Source organism: Lepisma saccharinum, chromosome 1, assembly GCF_977018435.1.
Source record: "Lepisma saccharinum chromosome 1, izLepSacc3.1, whole genome shotgun sequence".
Lineage (NCBI taxonomy): Eukaryota > Metazoa > Arthropoda > Insecta > Zygentoma > Lepismatidae > Lepisma > Lepisma saccharinum.
The window spans coordinates 209,679,213-209,700,354 of NC_139229.1; the positions used below are offsets into that span (position 1 = coordinate 209,679,213).

Below are 21,142 nucleotides of genomic sequence, written 5' to 3' on the forward strand. Positions count from 1 at the left end.
TCATATAGCTATCAAGTGGCTCTTCTGTTTCAAAGACAAGTTTACAGATTCGTCCTGTTTCACAGAAAATTTTAGATCCACCAGGAGGCTCCACCATTTTGCAGAGACTTGTGAAGTTTCATTCATCATGTAGCCAACATTGTGTTTTACAGAAAGTTACAAGCCTCATCAATCTTTCTCCACTGCATAGCAATAGTTTTAGAGCCTCACTGCCAGCTTGGATCATCTATCTTCTGGCTTTAATGAAGATTAGTTTTCATTTAGTAAACTTTATTTACCATTAATTCTTCACCATTAGGACTATCTAGCTCAAATTCTGTTACAAATGTGGCTTTCAGTACATTTGGTCAGACTTGTCAGATGTTAAATTGTTAAATGTGTATTCCATATATGGCTTCGATCAAATGTACTCACTGCTGGTATATACAAATATGTACTTTTTTTGACTGCATTATGATTCTGATCAATCTTGAAAAATCCTAGGTCCCAACTTTTGAATCTAACCCATGAATGCTTGCTTCAAAGACATGGGCAATGGCTGCAAAGTTATTGAAGGAATTTATAAATAATTAAATATTTGAAAGAAAGAATTTAAACTAGAATCAAATTAAAGTCTGCTGTCTTCTGACACTCTCCTGAATCAGATGCTAAATCTAGTTCTACTTACACAATCAATCTCTCACACTCAGCACAGATATTCTGTCCAGGAGGCAAAGTCTTGGAGGAATCTTCAGGAGGAGCAGGTTTAGTTTCTGGGGCCAACACGTGGCGTAAACCTGCTACCTGTCCCACTACAGAGGAGGGTGCCTCTACTGTCACAAAACAGAACAGAAAAGTCAATAGAATGACAGAACTTGAAAGAGAAGTGAAATTCACAACGACAAACAGAAGAGATAACATGTTTTCTTACCTTGGTACATTCACAAAGAAATTAAGAAATTCAAGAGGATGCCTAAACATAACGACAAACAAAAATCAATGAAAGAAAATATAGAAAATAGAAGTAGAAAATTCAAATGGAAAAACGGCTCAATCACACTTAGAACAAATTCTACCATATAAGAGAATTATTTATACTTAAATACAAGAATAGGTTTACTAATTGCTGAAAATATATACATTGCTAAAAATGTGAGTGTATGAATACTCAATAGTTTTTCAAAACAAAGTAAATACTCATGTAGAAATCAGTGAAATTAGTTTAATCGAAAAATACAATTGAATTCAGTTTTACTGTTTACAAACTAGGAAAAAAAACATTATCAATCCTCATCATAACCCTTACAACACTAAAGCAGACCAAAATATTGTAAATGCATGTATTTTTACTGTTCAGTATTACATCAAATTTACAACCGTGACAGGCCTTGAATGAAACATATGTAATAAGATATGTAATGATACACAAAGTAATCTAAACAACACATTTCTATTTTTCCGACATTAAATATGTCAATACTTTTCTTATAAATTCTAAAACAGTACAAAGAATATCATCTACCTACCATTCACAGAAACAGACATGCAAGGTAAACTTTCACCCTTAGAACAAAGGTAATTTATATTTATGCATCACAGCATCAAGCAATTTATATTTCATTTCAATGCGTTACAAGCTTTGTAAACAGATGTGTACTCTATAGTATCAGAATGAAGTTACATTGTGCAGTCACTCATACCAAATTAAAAATATTAAGTTAAAGCAATTATGAAGTTACTTAAAGCAACAAGTAGGAGCAAGTAATTATAAAAGCAAATATGGTGTTTAGGAAAAGCTAACATTATTTTCAAGCAGAACTGAAGAAATTTCTGGAAAAACTTCGACAGGTACAAGATAGGAGACTTTAAATGTATGATAAAAAGCTTAATCAATTAAATGTCTCTCCATCATTGTGCCTAGTGTGAAAAACAATGAAACGGTGTTCTCTGAAACTTATTGCTCACAAAGTATATTTCTGAAGTGAACTAGGTGATTAGAAGACACCAATTAAAAAATGCTCTGATAATAAACTAATTTTTCATGAATTCTAGCAAGTTTTTTTCTTCTTTTAGTGTCCCTTATAGACCATACAATGTATACCAAACTATAATTAATTTCTCCATGAAGTTCTTTCAACAATGTCTACAAAATTATTTTTGTGCAAAAAAACTTAAAATACAGCACATGTATCGAATCTTTTATAAGGAATATGAACACAACAGCAATTTTGTCATCATCTAACATGTGACATCTCTCAAAGCAGACCAAGACAAGACTACAAACCTAAGTCAGTAAGCCAACACTATTCACACAGTCGTACACATGCATTTCGACAAAATTCACCCTCTCAATTGTTATGCATATTCGTTAAACACATGATTAAAATATTGATTGTACTACATATATCTAAACATTTTCATGCAAGTTCCTACATACCTTATTCTTGGAGCTTATCTGTCACATCTTAATTCAGGACTAAATGTTTTTAAAGTGCATTTTTCTTGTTGATCAATTGATTTCAAAATTGTTTGCAAAATATGATGTCAATATTGAATATTTATGTTTTCAGGGCTATGAAATTACTGCTACAATTTTCTCTCTTTTTGTAATTTTTCTTAACTAGCAAACAAACTGGAAAATTATAAGTTTACATGTGCTATTCACTATGCATTATGGAAAATTCATTCATTTCATTTACATAGAAGTAGAGTTTTTTTCTTATGTACTTATAATAAACGTGACTAGAAATTATTGCAGCATTTTGTGCTCAATGCATAACAAATGTTCTTTTTAATATGTAAATTACGAAAGTATATGCAGCTGAAAGTGTGTGTGTATATAAAATATTAACACATTTTTTATAGGCAGAATTCAATAAAAAGTAAAAGGAAACAAGAGTTTACCCACAACTGAAACAAATAAATATTTAAGTTATGCCCATTGCACCCATCACCTAAACTATTTAACCCTTGAAGCATTAGGAAAGTAATGGCTGATAAACAGAACAAGCAAAATGAAATTGTTGGTACATTAAGACAGATACACCCACAATACCATTTACAATTTCCACCAGCTGTTTAAATTTACATGAGTAAATAATTTGATGTTTTCAATAAATGGCATGATTTGAATAAATGACGTACTCTCTTACTTTTTTTTTACCATACACAGATTCCTTCACAAAGGTTGGACCAAGAGTCAAAACCTCAGGATGTGAAAAATTGGTTCAATCAACTACCTTAGTGCATCCAAGGTGCAAATTAATGGGGATAAAGGAGGGTGCTAGATCCCAGCATGCCTGGCAACAAAGATAATTCTCATCTCTGCCACATTTTGTATATTTTTTCGTGTGAACTTCTTCATGAAGCATTCTTCAAATATCATTAGTTCAAGCTTTGACAACACATCCGACAATTGTGAAGCATGTACCCAGCTTATTACCAAGAAATAATCATCAATATTTTAAGTATGTGCTATTATTGGTTTAAAAACTTAATACAAATAGTTTATGAGGAAATCTTCACCAGTGAAAAACTTCTCATTTCATCATTCTCACATCTGACCATCGGCACAAGATGATGAAGTTGATGGAACAACAAATGTTAATTCAAATAAAACATTGGTTCACGCAAGGTTGACAAGAGATTTTTATTTCTCGGCCCCAGCGCCCACCCAGCATCGAATAATATGGGTACCTGGGGGAAACCCTGGGGGGTAAAGGCGGTCAGGGGCGTGATGCTGATCACATCACCCCCACTCACGACCGGATCAAGAAAGTGTGGGGCGTTACCCCCACACCCCCTATACACCTTCATGGTGTGGTGCTATGCACAGGGGAGCACTTTACTTTTTTTTTTTTTTTACTTTAGGAAAAAAAATGGAAAGTCATAAGAACCAAACTAGAACAGTTTTTCAAAAGGAACCCCCCTGAGCATCCAGGCATCACTGCCATCATTGTCAAGTTCCCAGATTCCCTTTGCGTAGAAGGAAGTTGACTGATGTAACCACTGTAGGACATCTTTTGTCAGTGCTTCATCTGTCTTCAATGTCTTCCCACTCATATTCTCTTTAGGGAGTTCAAACAAACCTGATAATCAATGGGGGCTAAGTCTGGACTGTAAGGGCACACCAGTGCATTTCAACCAGAGTTGTTGCTGTCAAATAGACAGTGTGGAGCCAGGCATTGTTATGGTTGAGAATGACTTTTCCCGACAACATCCTAGTCCTTCTTATGAATTGCATTTCATTCATCCTTCATCAATGTGCAGTACTAATGGACATTAATTCTGATCCTTACTTGAATGACACCTCGCATGTCCCAGTCGGACAAACATGTCCACAAACTTCATTCATCAGCAACCAAACTGTTGACACAATTCATACACACTTGCCCATGACACTGATTGCTACCCATACTGTGCTTGAAATTTCAAAATTTCAGCTAGCTTCAAGTTCTCCTTCACAAGGAATTTTATTACACCATCCCTGCTCCACAGCTACACAACTGAACATGCACCAATTAAATCGGGGCAAATGTGCAATACTTATGAAGGATTATGGTACATTCTCAGGCAGTTTCATCACTCTACAGCTATTCACTTTTTTATGCACAAATGTGTGTGTCACTATTGAATGATGCAAAACATGAATATTGGAATGACCCTTCTTGTAGAACAAGAAAATGACTAATATATAAAATACATCTAAAGATAAAAAGTGGGTGTTCCTTTAAAAAATATATGCACTCCCTCATCCTCAGCTGGATCAGCACAATGGATGCAGCCCCCTCCCCCCCCAAAAAAATTAATTCCTCAAACTGAGTGAATTATCTTCTGAAGCTCATAAAATTTGGCTCCTATGTGCAGATAATTGTAGGTAGTATTTTCTACTGGCACACATACACTAACATTACATGACATATTTGTATATTATTTAATTTGTATATTAATAGCAAAAGAAAAGAAAAAAATTCCCATGTCAGATCAGCCATATTCGTGAATATATTTAAACTTTTATTGAAAATTCAAGTTCCTGATTTTAAATCAAGATTAGTGAAAGTTTATTAGAATTTTTATTTACAAAGTTTGAATGTGTTTTGTTAGGTCCCAAGTTGTCTTCCAGCAGTAAAAATTAAAGACAATTTATCTTACCTGAATTGTTGTTCAATGACTCCTGCAGCCGTTTGAAAGAATATGACTGAATATTTTTGTTTCCAAGGAAACTTTTGTAGTGTGAAGATGCATCATGGTTAGTATCTGTACCTGGTTCAGGTTCTCTTGGTTCCTTGTCTATTTCTTGGACTAGTTTGAATACTTCACTCTTTTCACTGCTGTATGTCTTCTCGTTCTTCTTGAAATTCACACTGAAAAAAAAAATGCATATTCATACAAGTCTTGTCTACATTTCTATCACAGTTGATTAACATTTTAAAGCTTTTTCATCATGATTATCTTGCCAAAATTAATTAGCTAACTTTTCCAAGTATTCAATTTCTAGACAGTAAATTTTTCAAATGAATCAAACCATACCAAACGATGAATTATTATATGCAATTATTTAATATTATATATATATATATATTGAAAAAATCAGCTATGGTAAAGAGAAACCCATAGGCAAGTTAAATAATATGCATGTTTCTAATTTCTTCTTGTCATTAGATTATAGATAATTAATAACAGTGATCTACTTAAAGTTGTGCTCTTCACTAGTTAGTTGTGACACATATGGTCCAAATAACTGTTTCCAGTAGTACAGAGAATGGAAATTTGAAACTTATGATTCATTGCCTTTGATTTTTGAGTGTTTACAAAATTCTCTGAATTTTAATTTTTTCTTTCCCCAAACGTTGATTTCCCATGACACTTTTTTTTCAGGATTTCCAGATCTGTGGAAATAACCAAAATAGATAATAACTCCAGCTATAAATTGTAAACATCACATCACATGAAAACATGCTGACATGGACTTCAGGTGAAGCTTTATAATATTTTGAAAACCTCAATAACTAAATCTCGGACACACACACTTGTGTACTTGAGTGAAGTGATCTTAAAACGTTTTGTGTGTTGATGACTTAAGATTCCATTTTATTTAAATTCACAAAACATGTATAAATTTTGAGGAAAGTTACAGAGGGACATCAGTGGATATTTACCCTAGGACTCCTCCTGCAAGTACTTCAGCCTGAGCAGACAGAGTCTCAGCAATTGTTTCCTCACTGTACATGCCAACTGGGGTATTGTATTGTTTGTTAACAATGGCCTTAACAGTTGGGTCACCAATTGTTCCATTAACCTGCAAAACAAAAATATACACCACAATAATGCAATTAACATACAGCAGGTTGTTCAATTTCTTGTCTAAATTTTAAATATATATATATATATATATATATATATATATATATATATATATATTAAATTTATGGAGACAATGAATTATTAAGTTCAAGTTACAGAATTCGAAGTTTTAAATTCTACCTTACGATTTGGCACACAATGGAGGTAAAACAGTTACAGCGAAAGATCAAGTAGCTCAGTTGGTAGAGAAATGGCATGGAGTGTCTGAGACCTAGGTTTGAGTAGTCAAACCAGCACTTTTTGCTGAAATTTCTACAAAATTCTACATTCATAACAAACAAGGTAAAAGAAAAATAGGGCTGAGCCAATAACACAATTTGCCGATACCGATGCAGATACCCTGACCGATTCATACTGATACTGATGCCCATACCATAATAGTACAATTCCAGTATAAAATATCAAAGGCTAGTTATTGAGTCATACTAACTCATCACATCACCAGGCATGTATATAGAAATATAATTTGGGGGGCAGTTTGAATCAAGTGCCTCAGAAATAACAACACTAATAATAACAATAATAACAATAATGATAATATGTTTATAATTAATACATTAGGGGAGACCGGGGTAATTAGAACATGGGGTTATTGGAACATGTTAATGTAGAATAATTTAAAACAAAAAGACTGGTGTAATAACATTTCATACCTATGTACCTACACTAAACCTACATGCAGAAAATTTGTTATTGGAATAACTACACAAAAGTAAGTTTTATTTGACTTTTATTATACACCTGCAAAAAATGATGTGACGCATGCTTGGTGTTTCTCTGCTTCTGCATATACTGGATGTGAATGAAAGAACCCTTGCAAAATTTTCTTCACCCCTATAATAAAACATAAGGGCACACATCTTTTCATGTGAGTTTGGTTGTCTATGGGCAATTTGCCTGGTTTTTATAAGCAAAGTTCTTATTACCCCAAAAATTTCTGCAAAGGGGTTATTAGAACATTGCGTAATTTGCTTGATTTTGCTTGGGGTAATTAGAACAGTCATGGGGTAATAAGAACATCATCTTGAAATACCATGAATATGACAATAAAAATAATACATTGTCATAACAACATTTGAAAATGGTTAGGCTAAGTTCAAAGTTCCACATTTGTGCAATATTTATAATAATTTAGTCATAACAGTTATTTTTGACTGGCAATATGAAAAACAAATATCTTGTGTTCTTTCAGACAAGAAAGATATGATACATTCAAATTTATAATTAAATTTATTGAAATTGTGTACATTTGCATTGGCATCAAGGTTTATATACAAAGGTCAACTCTTTAAAATTGTTCAATGTATAATATGATGTCATACTTGGTATTTTGTATCAACTTTCAAAAAATGGTAATTGTAATCATTAGATAAGTATATTGTGATATACATAGTAAAATAGAATCAGAGGATGACGATGTAGGCCTATTCAAACTGGAAAAGTACTACGCTGTATATTACGAGCGAAAGTGGTATGTTGGTAGAATTATTAAAATCTCTAATGGCCAGTGTAAAGCAACAATCAAGTTTCTGGAGGAAAAAGAAACTGGCAAGTTCGATTGGCCACGAAGACCTGATGTTGAGGAAATTGATAGGAAGTTTATATTTTACGGACCTTTGGAGTTAAATGGAATCGGTCCATTTACCCTTCCCTTGTATGACATCATTAAGAGCAAGTATGAAGCTTTCAAAAAAGAAATCAAACATTCAAATCAGTAGATCTACTGGTGCCAAACTGACAAATGTTAATATGGGTCAAGTGTTCTTTGGTGTAGCTTTTGTCATGTAGCCTATATTTTATGGTTTCATATATAATTGATTTTTGAGACTGATAAGCTTAATTTCTGGATATATTAGTTTTTCACGACAGTTAAACCTGTTAATGTAAGTTATCTTAAGTGTTTTCATAAGTACCAGGTGGTTATAATTAAAGTGACGGTGTTCAGAGTGGTACAGCACGGGCTGTAATGAGAGTAGCAGTCTGAAACTTCGTAGATATGCTAATGAAGCAATGCGCTCGCGAATTAGGCAAAAAAAAAAAAAAATAGTTCCAATTCTCGCCACCAGGGTAAAAAATGGCGCTGTAAGCAGTCAAAACGTGGAATTTTCCGTAACTCTGACCTCAAAGTCGGTGACATTGCCTAACCATTGTGTGAGCTCCCTGGTGGTTGTTGGTGACGCTTGTTGCTTTTCCCTTTAGTAATGTTCATGCAATTCGAATAGTGAAATTGTAGCGATATTTTATTAAAAAGAGTATTGTTTTCTGCGATTTATAGTGTTTTTCCTGTAACTATACCAAGTTTTGACTGCTTACAGCGCCATTTTTACCCTGGTGGCGAGAATTGGAACTAATTATTTTTTTGCATAATTCGCGAGCGCATTGCTTCATTAGCATATCTACGAAGTTTCAGACTGCTACTCTCATTACAGCCCGTGCTGTACCACTCTGAACACCGTCACTTTAATTATAACCACCTGGTATTAGCACTACTTGTTACAAATTGGAGTAAGTTTTTCTCCAAAAAAGATGCTTTTTTGTACTTTTTCTAATTGGTATACTAGATTGTACATGTAACTATTAGAAGTTTTTTCTTTACTACATTGTAGAATGGCCTGTAACCTTTCAAATAAATCATAGAACACTGATTTTCATTCACACAAGTTTGCTTCACAGCTGGGAAATTGAACTTTATGAAAAAAGACGTTAACTTGGGATTTTATTTAAACAAGCATTGATAACTCCAGAAGAAGTAGAGCTATTGTGTTCAAATTTGCAGGATAAATGAGACATTTATATATGATGTTCTTATTACCCCAACAGCAATCTAAAGCTATTCGGTTGAAATTTCTAACTTATGTTCCATTAACCCCAAATGGGGTAATTGGAACAATTTTATGGTGTCATGACAATTTTTTTTTTTGGATGAGTATTTGCAATGCAGGTATGGTCATTATTTTTTTCAAAAATATACAAAAGATGTCCTTTTAAATAGTGGAAATTTTTAAAAAATCCATCAGTAACTTTCTGAGTAATTTACAGTGGAACTTCTACAGGCTGTTTCCTGTTCTAATTACCCCGGTCTCCCCTAATATAATATTTGTCTATTCATAATACACAAATTAATTTTGTTTTGTTAGTATTATAGTAAATAGATGCTATAAAATTACAGATATACGGTAACAGCAAATATTCATCATCTAGCTAAAATTTGAATGAAAACAAGTGTCCTGGCAAGCAAATTAACGTGAAAAAAGTAAAAAAATGAATATTTATTGAATAACAAAAAATGATGTTAGGTCCAGTTGATGTCATTCAAAACTGTTTGACCCCAATCCAATCTCTGAAGAAATTAATAATTCTCGATTGGCTGATACCAGCAGTCACACAAAATACAAATAAGGGAAAAGCACAAGAAGAAATTGCTGAATCCACTTCCCACTTGAAAATAGATGAAACAAAGCAAATTTCACAGGATTTTCATCACCTGACCTGCCATTAATGCAGCATGATAATGCTGGTTTAAAAACGTCCACCTATTGTATGAGTGTTTGAGCAAGAATTGGCAATGAATGGTTTCTTTTATTTCCACAAAGCATTTACTATGCAGTTACATGCCTTCACAGTCATGCTTGGATTCAGCTTTCACCTTATCCATGCTTTGATCTTGTCATTTGCTTCCCATGAGGGTGGGGATTTATCCAGCATTTCTAGGAAAGTCTATGGAGCTTTTTGTGTGGGCCTCCCAACCTGTCACAAGGAAGGGTGGCTGAACCTTTCAAAAGGACAAGTGTTGTTGCTCTTGGTCACTCTTCTAGCCACTCAAAATCATTGCTATCGGTGGAAAAATCAACTGATACTTTCCAATACTGCTGGTATCAGCTGATACAGATACATTGGTATCAGTATCGGCTCAGCCCTAAAGAAAAATACTTAGTTTTACAGCAATTTTCTATGAGCTGTCTATTTCAACTACTTTACCATGCTCCTTTCAACATGCATCACCACATTATAAATTCAGTTCTTCAATTACAAGAACAAGAGACAAACCTGGGGCTGCACTTGTGGGGGTGCTCCTCCGAATGGCTTTGCAGTGAAGTTGTGTGCAGAGCCAATGGGTGCAGTCTCCTGTGAAAGAGAAAAGAAAAACGAAGTTACAAACTGGATTACAAAAACTTTGAATGGCTCTGTTCTAAGTAGAGATTAATAGTGTTTGACTATATTTGATGACCTAAAAATATATTAGGTATATGACCTATAGAATGTCCTAAAAAATGGGAAAAATGACGTGAAAAATGCAAAAAATGACCATTAAATTTGTTAGTTTCAGGTTATAAATTGGAATGAAAAGGAAATTGAACAAAATGCAATCTTGCTTAAAAAAAAGGCACCAAATGATACCACATGCACGTTCAATTAAAATATGCAACGAGGATTTCCAATGGAAACCGGGTCTGGCCAGGGTATTTCCAGCCTCTCCTTATCTGATCTAAAATCAGAGTTTGCCCCAGATGGGCACCTGGTGGTTTCCCCCAACACAACAAAGACTGTCACCAGTTCAGTTTTCTTTTGCTCGTAAATTGCAATCCTGCGAGATATACTATATAGGCCTATGTTCACCTTGGTGAAGAGACTCAAGAATATTACCAAAATGAAAGAAGTGGCAAAATATGATGAAACAATACACCAAATATTGCAAAAAATGATGGGAAAATGCCGAAAATCGGGGGAAATGACCTAAAACCAGTAAATTGGCAAAACATGCACTTTAAAATTACCTTTTTTGGGTTATAGACGAAGTATAATATTTGTATATTTAATGGGCATTGTGTCCGAGATGTCAGAAAAAATATGACATTTCATCAACTTCCGCTCCCCACCCATTAGTAGTAATGAAATAGTACTTCTGGAAATAATAATTCATGCTTTTAAACATGTAGAACTTGCATGCAAATTCAATCGCTAAAAAATACAATGTCACCAGTGATTCATTTAATGTTAACAAAATAGTAAACTAATAATGTAAGGCAGGTGTAATGTCTCACCCTTTTGTTTGCTGCAAGTGATGTCTTGGTTACAGGTTGGATATCCTGGGGAATAGGCTGCGGCTTCACAACATTTGCTCCAACTGGAGTTATTTGAGGTTTCCATGTGCTCCCTCCTCTGAAAAAAAAAGTTATAATTATACATTGTATGTATTTAAACTTATAAGAGTACGTTGTTTAAATATACTGAAGCAGAAATTATCACCATTTCCTGTCACTTGTTTCAAAATGAACATTCATTTAAATTCAAATTAATTTGTTTTGTACATCACTTAACTTATCTGGTTAATTGCGACAAGGAAAATTAATGGTGAAACAGATGAAGGGACCAACAATGATGGATCCATGCCTTACTCAGGATTTGAACCCAGGAACCCTGGTTTTGTAGCAGACTGTGCCATAGAGACCAATAATGCAACTTGTGTCAATTGTAATTACTGAAACAATTTACATTGTAGAATTTATAAAACCATCAAGCTGTATGAGATTCATAATTGAAAGATTTATATGCAAGTCCGATTAAAAAAATCTGGGGAGAGATAATTTATACTAGGTATCAGGGTGGTTTGATTTGATTTGATTTAGTTACTTCGCTTTTAGTGCCACTTTTGGCTAATTTGCGAAGATGGGGATGAGTGATGATATGATGAAATTGATGAGTAGACATCACAAACGTCCATGCCCAAGTAGGTATCATGGTGGGACAGAACACTAATAGGATGGTGAAATTTAATTTAGTAGTGCGCTTTGAGTAAAATAGCCCCCCCCCCCCCACACACAAAAATTAGCGTCAGCACACGGCTTAGTACGGCAATCAATGCTACATTTGAGTATCCTAAGCCTAGTTAAAAATATGAGCATGGAAGATACAAAGCTATTGGAGGGTTGGTTCCTTTTTATTATTAGCCATTAACTCCAGGGAAACTCAGATACCTAGTAATCTCTTTGAATGGGAATAGTGCAAGTAGGTTAGGCTAGTAGCCTCTTGTGCTCCCAATATCAGTTGTAGCTTACTGAAAGCTTGCAAAGTGTAAAACTATCATTACAGATTCATGTAGAAGTTGTTAATTTAGAAGGACTGAATTTAAACTGCAAATTATAATTGATACATATTATGCTAGTCAGACACTGCATTTTTCTCGCATCTCTTAGGTCTCTATTATCATGTAAAAAGAGGTAAAATAATGAATTTCTAGCTTTGCCAAACAATATTAATAATTCTGTGCTGTCATCTACAGATAAAAATTGCAACTTTTTAACTTTAGAGCATAATTTTATCAACCAAGAGTCAAAATAGAGTTCTAAATACTGGAAGCATGACTAAAAATAACCAATTACACAACCACAATACAAGGGGGAAAGATAATTATTACCAGAACCAAAACAGACTCAATATCTCAAAACAATCACCAATGAATGCCGGAAAAATATTCTACAACTAGCTGCCTCATGACATAAAACTGATATCTTCAAAAGATAAACAAATACAAACAATAAAAAAATATTTGACAGATAGAGCTCTCTACAGTATCGGAGAATTCATGGAACAAGACAATACAAGGCAAATGTACTAAAAAATATGTATTTTAATTGTATTCTTATTTCAATCATGCAACAATGATAATGTGTTTTTTATTTTTATTGTAGTGTAATGAAGTGTAACTACACAATGTTTCTTCTTTTTTGTTATGATGTACTTAACTAATTATTATTTCATTATGTATCTTGACGTTTTCCATGCCCTTTTAAACAAGGGTCAACGGAAGAAAAATAAAATTCAAATTCAGAGGGAATGGTGATTCAAACTTACACAGCATCAGAGATAATAGATGAATTAGGTTGTCCTCATGACTGAACCCTAATGGAGGCAGGGTATCATGGCCAGAGAGGGTGCTTCCTGGTCTACCTGGGTCCCAGTGGGTCAGTCTGGCCCTTCTAAGTACAGATGATTGATTGAACCATTTTACGAGCAGAGCAGCATTCCATAACAGAAGTCAGAAGTGTGTATACTGATTGTGGCTGAATAAAGGATGTTGCTCTGCTTGGTCTTGAGTCCCTTGATCTAGTGGCTAGTCTGTTTGCTTTATGGTTCCTCACATTGTCATACATTGTTCCTTTGGTGCCTGATTTGGTAGTTAAAAAATTGATATGCCATTTCTGGGATACAGGGTGCATTTTTTTAAGGAGTCATTGCTTTCTTCTTCAGTTATCTCTTCTTACCTGCTTTCTAAGTTATTTCCAATTACTTCTCAACATACAAATACTGCTGAACTTGCTATTGTGAGCACATATTTTATTCACATGTATATTTCTAATGCATTCCTCGGTCTCTTAACATTCCTTTCACCTTTGGCAGCCATGAGGGCAATTTTTTTCAAATTTTCCTCTCCATTAAAAAACTGCTGAGATATTCCAAAATATGAAAAATTACATTTGAATTTTTTAATTTGAATTTAACATTTTGGGTGCATCAGCACTAAGGCTATTTTGCACCTGTCACATTATACAGGGTCCAGCCCCTTATCGTTACACATAACAACTCTAACGTTGCATAACTAAAATCATAAAATATTACAATCTTCTGACTTTCGTTAAAAACTAAGGCTGTAAAGGAGCACTCGGCACAAATAAGGACAAAACAGAAGACAACACAAACACAATTATACTGGCCATGTGGCCAGTCGCCAGAGCCTCGTTAGTCTGCAGTCCAAGGTGTACTATGTGGAAGTGAGGTTGACTATTGGGTGCACTACATGGAAGGAGCACACCTTACACTACATGAAAAATTACATATGCTTGGAATTCCTTCTAGAGCATTGACATGAATTTTCGTGTAGTTTGCTTTCACTGTTATCTAGATATTATTGATAGTTTAATATACTTAGGTAATTGTAAAACTATTGAGAATATGTAAATAACAGTGAATGCAAACTACACAAAAATTCACGTCAATGCTCTAGAAGGAATTCTAAGCATATGTAATTTTTCATATTTTCGAATGTCACAGCGGTTCTTCGTATGGAGAGGAAAACTCTAAAAAAATCGCCCTTACCAATGCCAAATGTCCAATCGAGCCTTCAGTGGGTACCTTGGAACAACCCTGGGGGGGTAAAGGTTGCTGGAACATGGTACTGAACACATCACCTCCAAAATGGCAGAGATCTACAATATGCGGGGCCCTACCCCCACATCCCCTAAAAATGTGCCTTCATGGCAGGGTGCTATATGCACAGGAAACTTTACCTTTACCTAAGTATACTTGCATTGGCATTTTAATTTTGTTAGGGGATGTGTGTCCTATTATTACAGAGCACTGATCTCCTGTGTCCTCTAATTATGCTTAGTTATTACTATTATTTTTATTATTACAGTTCGAGTTTTATGCAGTAACTATTATGCTGTATATATAAGTTCATTGTTCATTTGCCTGTATACAAAGTACAAGAAAAATAGAGGGAAGCATTGCAGACCCAGGCGCTGAGAGTAAGGGTGAAGGCAACATTGAAGTCTGATTTCCTGAAGTTGCATAAGCTGAAAATAAGCACAAGGTTGCCAAGGCACCTGTCTCTTCCCCCACCTTCGTTTGCCTGGCATTGGAAAGGATGTCTGGCATGTCTGGTGCTCCTTGACTTTCTGGCAACCGGTCCAAGTCTCCGAGGGTATAGATAAACCACACACCCACTGCTTCTCGAACACAATCCATTTGCCTTCAACTGAGGCAAAGCTAGAATGTGCAGTTCAAAAACTTTTGCAATATCAATTACATCAGTTATATAATAACAGATGTGTTGCCAACATGCATTTTTGCATAAGCTAAACCCTGAATGGTGAGAAGAACTTTGCTAAATTTTCCTGTTTTCCTCATTTTACAAAAGCGAATTTTGTTTTTTCCCTAAAGTCCAAGATGTATTTAAACATTCTATTGAAAACATGGATAATATGCTATATACTATTCAAAATGAGATTCTAATGCCACTAGTTCCGGAGATGCTGAATTATTCAGTGGTGACTCGTGCCTTTTTTGAAGTGTAGGAAGAAGTTACGGTAAACTGAGGAAGGTTTGAAAAATGTGTTCAATTACAGTCGCACAAATCGCTCGTACTATCAATTGCATTTAGAATGTTACCTGCAGGCCCACGCTCAAGGTAGGGCAAGGGACGCCTGCCCCCTTGAACTATGAAATTTTTTAATGTGAACCTATAAAAAAACAACGAAAATACATGACGATATTTCAGATTTTGCAAGAATTTCGATTTTGTCCTCTCTCACTCTCGTGTGGATTGAGGATAATAAAAAGTGCTGCTTAAGGCGAGGAGGTACAATTACGCACCAATTGTGCATTTATTTCAGTATCGCCCGAATGGGCACTGCTACTAAAACAAACCCTGGGTGTATCCAAGAGTATGAATTTCTCTCCATGTTGCAAGTGCAAACATTTTGTTATGTTGATTATTAAGCTGGACACTATGTTTGAAAAATATGATGAATAATATTTTTTGGAATCCCATGTATTCCTTATGGGGAATCAACTTTAACATCAAGTTACGGCTAATCAAATGGAAGTTTTGACTTTTCCGCTGGTGAAATTAATTTTCAAACTGCCCTCTTCCCATTGACATCTTTTTCTATTCCATCGGAAGTTTTATATTCACAAGAGAATGAATCAAATCATACTCCCATATGATAGATACTTTTTTCCTTGCCTCCTGGCAGTGTTGCCAAACCTGATGGGCATAAAATAACTAAATTTCACCTTAAATGGAGTTAAAACTGACTCTCATGGAGCTAGATTTACGATGGCTGGATAAAGTGCCTTCTAGGGTAATGTTAGTTGTCAAAGGGGTGGGGCACTGCTATTATCGTTAACTCTAAATTGATGACAATTTATTCTTAGTTTTCAACATCTAGATCCGGCAGCATCACCCATCTCAATAATCCACCGATGGTGGTATGAAATCGAAAGTAAAGAATTCCCTGACGACAATATTATGTCAATTTCACGTCTAACATTGCGCTATAAAGAAGTGCAAAATGTATAATTATGGCGAAAGGTGGTCTATGTGGGTCGGAACCAGAGTGGGGCAAGGGGGGTGTGGGCATCCCAGTTCACAGCCGAACGAGTACATGAAAGATTGATTGATTGATTGATTTAGTTTATTTTACTTCGCGTTTTGTGCCTCTTGGCTAATTTTTGAAGATGGGGGGTGAGTGATGAAATTGATGAATGGACATTCGCAAAGAACCAAGCCCGAGCGGGATTCGAACCCGGGACCCTTGGCATCGCAGCACGATGTGCTAACCACTCGGCCACAGGGTCCGGCTAGAGTGCACGAAAGAGCCAGATCTGGCTCCAAGAGAGCTAAGTTGGCACACTGCCATGGACGGAAGGGCTTGGGAAGACTCCCGTGGAAATTGTATCGAATGCCCTTAAACTCTGAAATTATGATAAATGCTTCTAAATTGTGATAGGATTTATTATTAATTACTTTTTTCTGATAACTATAGTTTTAAGTTCAATTATGCATACATTTTTCGAGTTTTGAACTTGCGTTACTTATTATTCACTACACAAAATTGTGTAGAATGGCTCAACAAATGAGATGGGTTGAGCATAGAACTTGAAACTGTTTGAGAAAATGGTTTGTTTACCGCCAAATTTCTATAAATTTACTGCCGTAAAATCTTCTCAGGAACAAAATCGAGAGGATAAAGAAAAGATAGAGGATGATGGATCGTCACATGGTTGTAAAAAAAAGCGTGTTGCTGTGTGTCCATACTCCCTTTTATTTGAAACATGTCCGCTGGTGAAGTATAAATAAGATTTGAACGTAATTTTATTTTAATTCCCTGAAAACCTATTCCTTTGAATTCGATTTCACTCTCCCAGGGACTCGCGTTTGCAGATTATACTAGATTTGACCATTATGCCAAAAGCAGGATGCTAGGGGCCAACAAAGATCAAACTGTGCTACGTTTAGTACCATTTTGATAGGGTTAGCACCACTGATGTAGGAACCCCTCGATGATTCCTCGCTAGATGCTTTAAAACTGCAACCTTCCCCTGCCCCTTTTCCACTCCTCACCCATCTGTTTGTAGTGATACCAGCGAGGTATAGCAAAGCGTGTATGTCCATCGTCTTTTGGCTGCAGCTGGAAGGAGTGCCACCAGTCAACTCTTGACAGTAGCCAACCTAGTCAATTGTACGTACAATGAGCTCAATTTTATAACACACATTATTATTAAATTCCTAAAAAGTAGAGAAATGGAAGCAAGTATAAATGAACAGTAGGAAATTCCTCACTTTCTACATGGAGGAATCGCCCCTGGAATTACTTTCAAATATAGTAATGGACTTGAACAGGTCTGTTTTCATAGTAAAACCTACTGCATATGCATCATTATTGTTCACTCCAATCACTTAACAGCAGTAATGGATACCATACCTGTGAATCTTTCTTTATTCAATCTTCTGTCACTTTTCGAATGTGTTGTATAAAATTCAGCTTTATTAGTAGGTTCATACACATGATAAACGTCCCAGTTCATGCAATAATGAACTTCATGAAGTTTGTGGAATGATACTTTTCGAATGCCATAATAAAATTTAGTCTTCGTGAGAAGACTGGCAGTTATCATGACTTGTTCACCATATTAAATGTACAAATGTTTCAGAATACCCCAAAACTCCAGTGGCATTGGCACTTTCAAAGAGTCTTGTATCGTGCTGTTCATGTATTTTGTGTGTTTTTTTAACCCGTAACACTATTAGTTTTCAGTACATCAATAAATTCCCATAGTAAAAATATTACTGCAAGTCATAAATGCTGATTGAAAAAAAAAATGTTTAAGATTGGTCAGATATTTCACAAAATGCAAATGCTTGAAGAACTTGAAATATAATCTGGACTTTAATATAACTGATTGTAGTTTGGTTTCATTTATCTAGATGTAAAATATAGGTGGCTATTTGAGGCTCAACATACATATAGCTTTAAATGCTGTCTAGTCTATTTTGGATGGCCTGAAGCTCAGATTGAAGATTATGAGTTATGTTTGGGCAGGGTGCAAAATCATTGAAGACTTTGTGGGGGGAGAAAGATCTTAATCTACAAGCTCCCCCCACAAACTTACCATATTCATAAATTACACGATATACACATTTATAATATTATTAAAAGTAAAAATAAATTACTAAATTAAAAATATATTATTAATTACATAGAAAGAAATTAATTTGTTACTTTTATATATATCAGATATCATGAAGTAGCAAATTAAATCCATCCTTTACTTACTGGTTAAAGATGTTAAAAAATTATGAAATAGTTGAAGTGATTTTATTATGTAGACGTTTATATTTAGTTATTGCTTTATATTAATATAAATCAATTATATTTTATAGTTATTTTTCTCTTTCATTCTTGTTTTACTTTTATTGTGCATATTGATGTAGATTTGTTAATGATCTCTTGAGAGAAAAAGCATTCAACACTCACAACCACACTACTTTGTATGTGTTTTCGATATTATTCTTAGTACGGTATATCCAAAATTAAACGTAATTGCTTATCTTTTGCTTGTTATAACAAAAACTCTCCCCCCGGAAATTTTGGTGGGGGGGATTTTTGATGCCAAGATTGTTGGTGGGGGGAGGAAATCCCCCATCCCCCCCAGGATTTTGCACCCTATTTTGGGAAAGTATCCTGAGCTGTGCTGCTGGATGATAAGTTATTATTCCACGTGTTTGTGTGGGAGTTTATACTTGCTGAGGCATAAGCTCTTTGCAACAGATTAAACAAACACTGACTCTAGAAACTAAATTTTAATCAAATTGTCTCTCAAAAGTAAATAACACTCGGCATGCTTTTATTTTATCTCTTGTATTTTGTATTATACACTATGCCTGTAGTTTTATAGACATAAGCTACTTGTACATTGTGACAAGTCCACACTTTTGTAAAAGTTGAATGGATGCTATCAATCAATAATTATAGAATAAAACTAATACGTACTTAAGTACTTTTAACATTCTTGAAAAGCACGAAAAAGAACGATAAAAGAGATCAGGCAAAATACAACATAACTTCTGGAATAAGTGTAAGTAAAATGTGCAATTACCAAGTGAATTTTATGCTTTCCAATGCAAATTGTTAACATATGTGCTGAGAGAATAATGAAATGAAAAATAAATATAGACTTTGTGCCTGTAATGAAAGAAGCAGAACCTGTTTAAATATGACCCATCCATTTTCATTTGTGATCCCACAGTTAATCCAATGAACATATTTTATCAAATTAGTTCATAGAATAGACACACTATTGTATGCAAGGTGCTCATTTGCAGTAATGTACCACCATGAAGTTCTCAGACACGAGCAATTTGGGTATCATGCTAATTATAATGTATGAGAAGTGGTAAAGCATATTTATTACATGACTTAATTCTCTGCAGCAATGGCAGGTGTTACAATAGCAGACAAAAATTTAAATTGAACGCAGACAAAGTTTCCATTCTCAGGTATTGTTGCCAAGGAATTATGCCTCTGTTATTACATCCCTGCATCTTTGCGAGAAGATATTTGGCAAGGAAGATAGAATTAAAGAGAACAAGCATTCCAGCAAGTGTCCAGAAATACAACCACGCTGTTACATAAGAGAATGGATTTCTCAGCATACACCTGCAGTTTAATCTTGCTATTGACAAAATTTAAAGAAAACCAGATTAGACAGATACTTCACATGTTCCCAAAGTTTCTTATCTAATGTGAATATTAATATTTATGCAGTTGCACAAAAATACATAGTGGTGTTTTGAAAATGTATAGCGCTTCTGCAAGGTAACACTTGCAGGGTTCTTTGAAAATTGTAAATATACAAGGTGTTCGAGATGACACCTTGCTGGATAGGTCTCTTAACTTCAAGCCATTTTGTAGGAAATATTTTTCATATGGGCCGCATCTTTGACTGGGTATTCACGCTGGATACTGTGAATATTTTTTTTTTTTTTTTTTACACAATACACTACTGCTCAGTGGTGGCGATTAGGGGGGTGTGGCCGTTGCTCCCCCACTTTTTGCCACTTTTGCTTCTGTACCAACCTTATCTACAAAGGGATCTGCCCTCCCTCTCCCCAGTTTTGGAACCCAATCACAATCGCCACCACTGCTACTGCTTAGATCTGGTATAGTACGAGGCCTGGAATACATTTCTGGCTAAGGTAATCTAAGCAATATTTACTATTTAATGTCACTCTGTTAGTGGGTTCTGCCCTCACCCATGCCTCTCCTTTGTTGGAGATTGGGAGGTATAAAGGCTGCTGAAGCAGGGTGCTGATCACAACATGTCTGCTAAGACAAAAATTGAGATTGAGAGTGGATCCTTGCCTCAACACATGCCCCTAGCCAGCTTGAAAATGTAAGGGGGTTTCTGGGAAACTAGATGTTTCAGCATAAAAGAGGTGCAATTTTGTATATTACAACAATGGGCACATGATGTCATTTGCTTCATGACTACATTAAGGTTGAAAAAATGAATCCAGGAAAACTCATTAAAATGATAATAAATCCTTTCTTGTTTTTGCAGAAAAGTCTACAAACATTTCTACTGACAGAATAATGCCCTAGGTCATTTTAGTAAAATAATCCCAGTTTCATCCAGATCTAATGTTGTTACTTTCAATTACGTACCCCTTTGAAAATGCTATATTAGCTATCACTATTTATTAATAACGAATTTAACTTCAAATTCTGTACTTCAC

The 21,142-nt window shown here is 35.0% G+C and overlaps 1 protein-coding gene across 19 annotated transcripts in view; it reads right to left on the reverse strand.

Moving 5' to 3' along the window:
- The window catches only part of Zasp52 (Z band alternatively spliced PDZ-motif protein 52), a 145,231-nt gene that overhangs the window by 33,228 nt on the left and 90,861 nt on the right, over window positions 1-21,142 (reverse strand). For 16 of the 19 annotated variants that reach the window (XM_083111577.1, XM_083111559.1, XM_083111620.1 and 13 more), the window contains exons 3-7: window positions 11,385-11,502; window positions 10,390-10,467; window positions 6,138-6,277; window positions 5,131-5,342; window positions 668-812 (exon numbers count right to left, since the gene is read on the reverse strand). In XM_083111577.1, the coding sequence (XP_082967703.1) occupies window positions 668-812; window positions 5,131-5,342; window positions 6,138-6,277; window positions 10,390-10,467; window positions 11,385-11,502 (693 nt within the window). The remainder of the gene's footprint in view (window positions 1-667; window positions 813-5,130; window positions 5,343-6,137; window positions 6,278-10,389; window positions 10,468-11,384; window positions 11,503-21,142) is intronic. The other 3 variants (XM_083111571.1, XM_083111568.1, XM_083111564.1) reach the window with 2 other exon arrangements.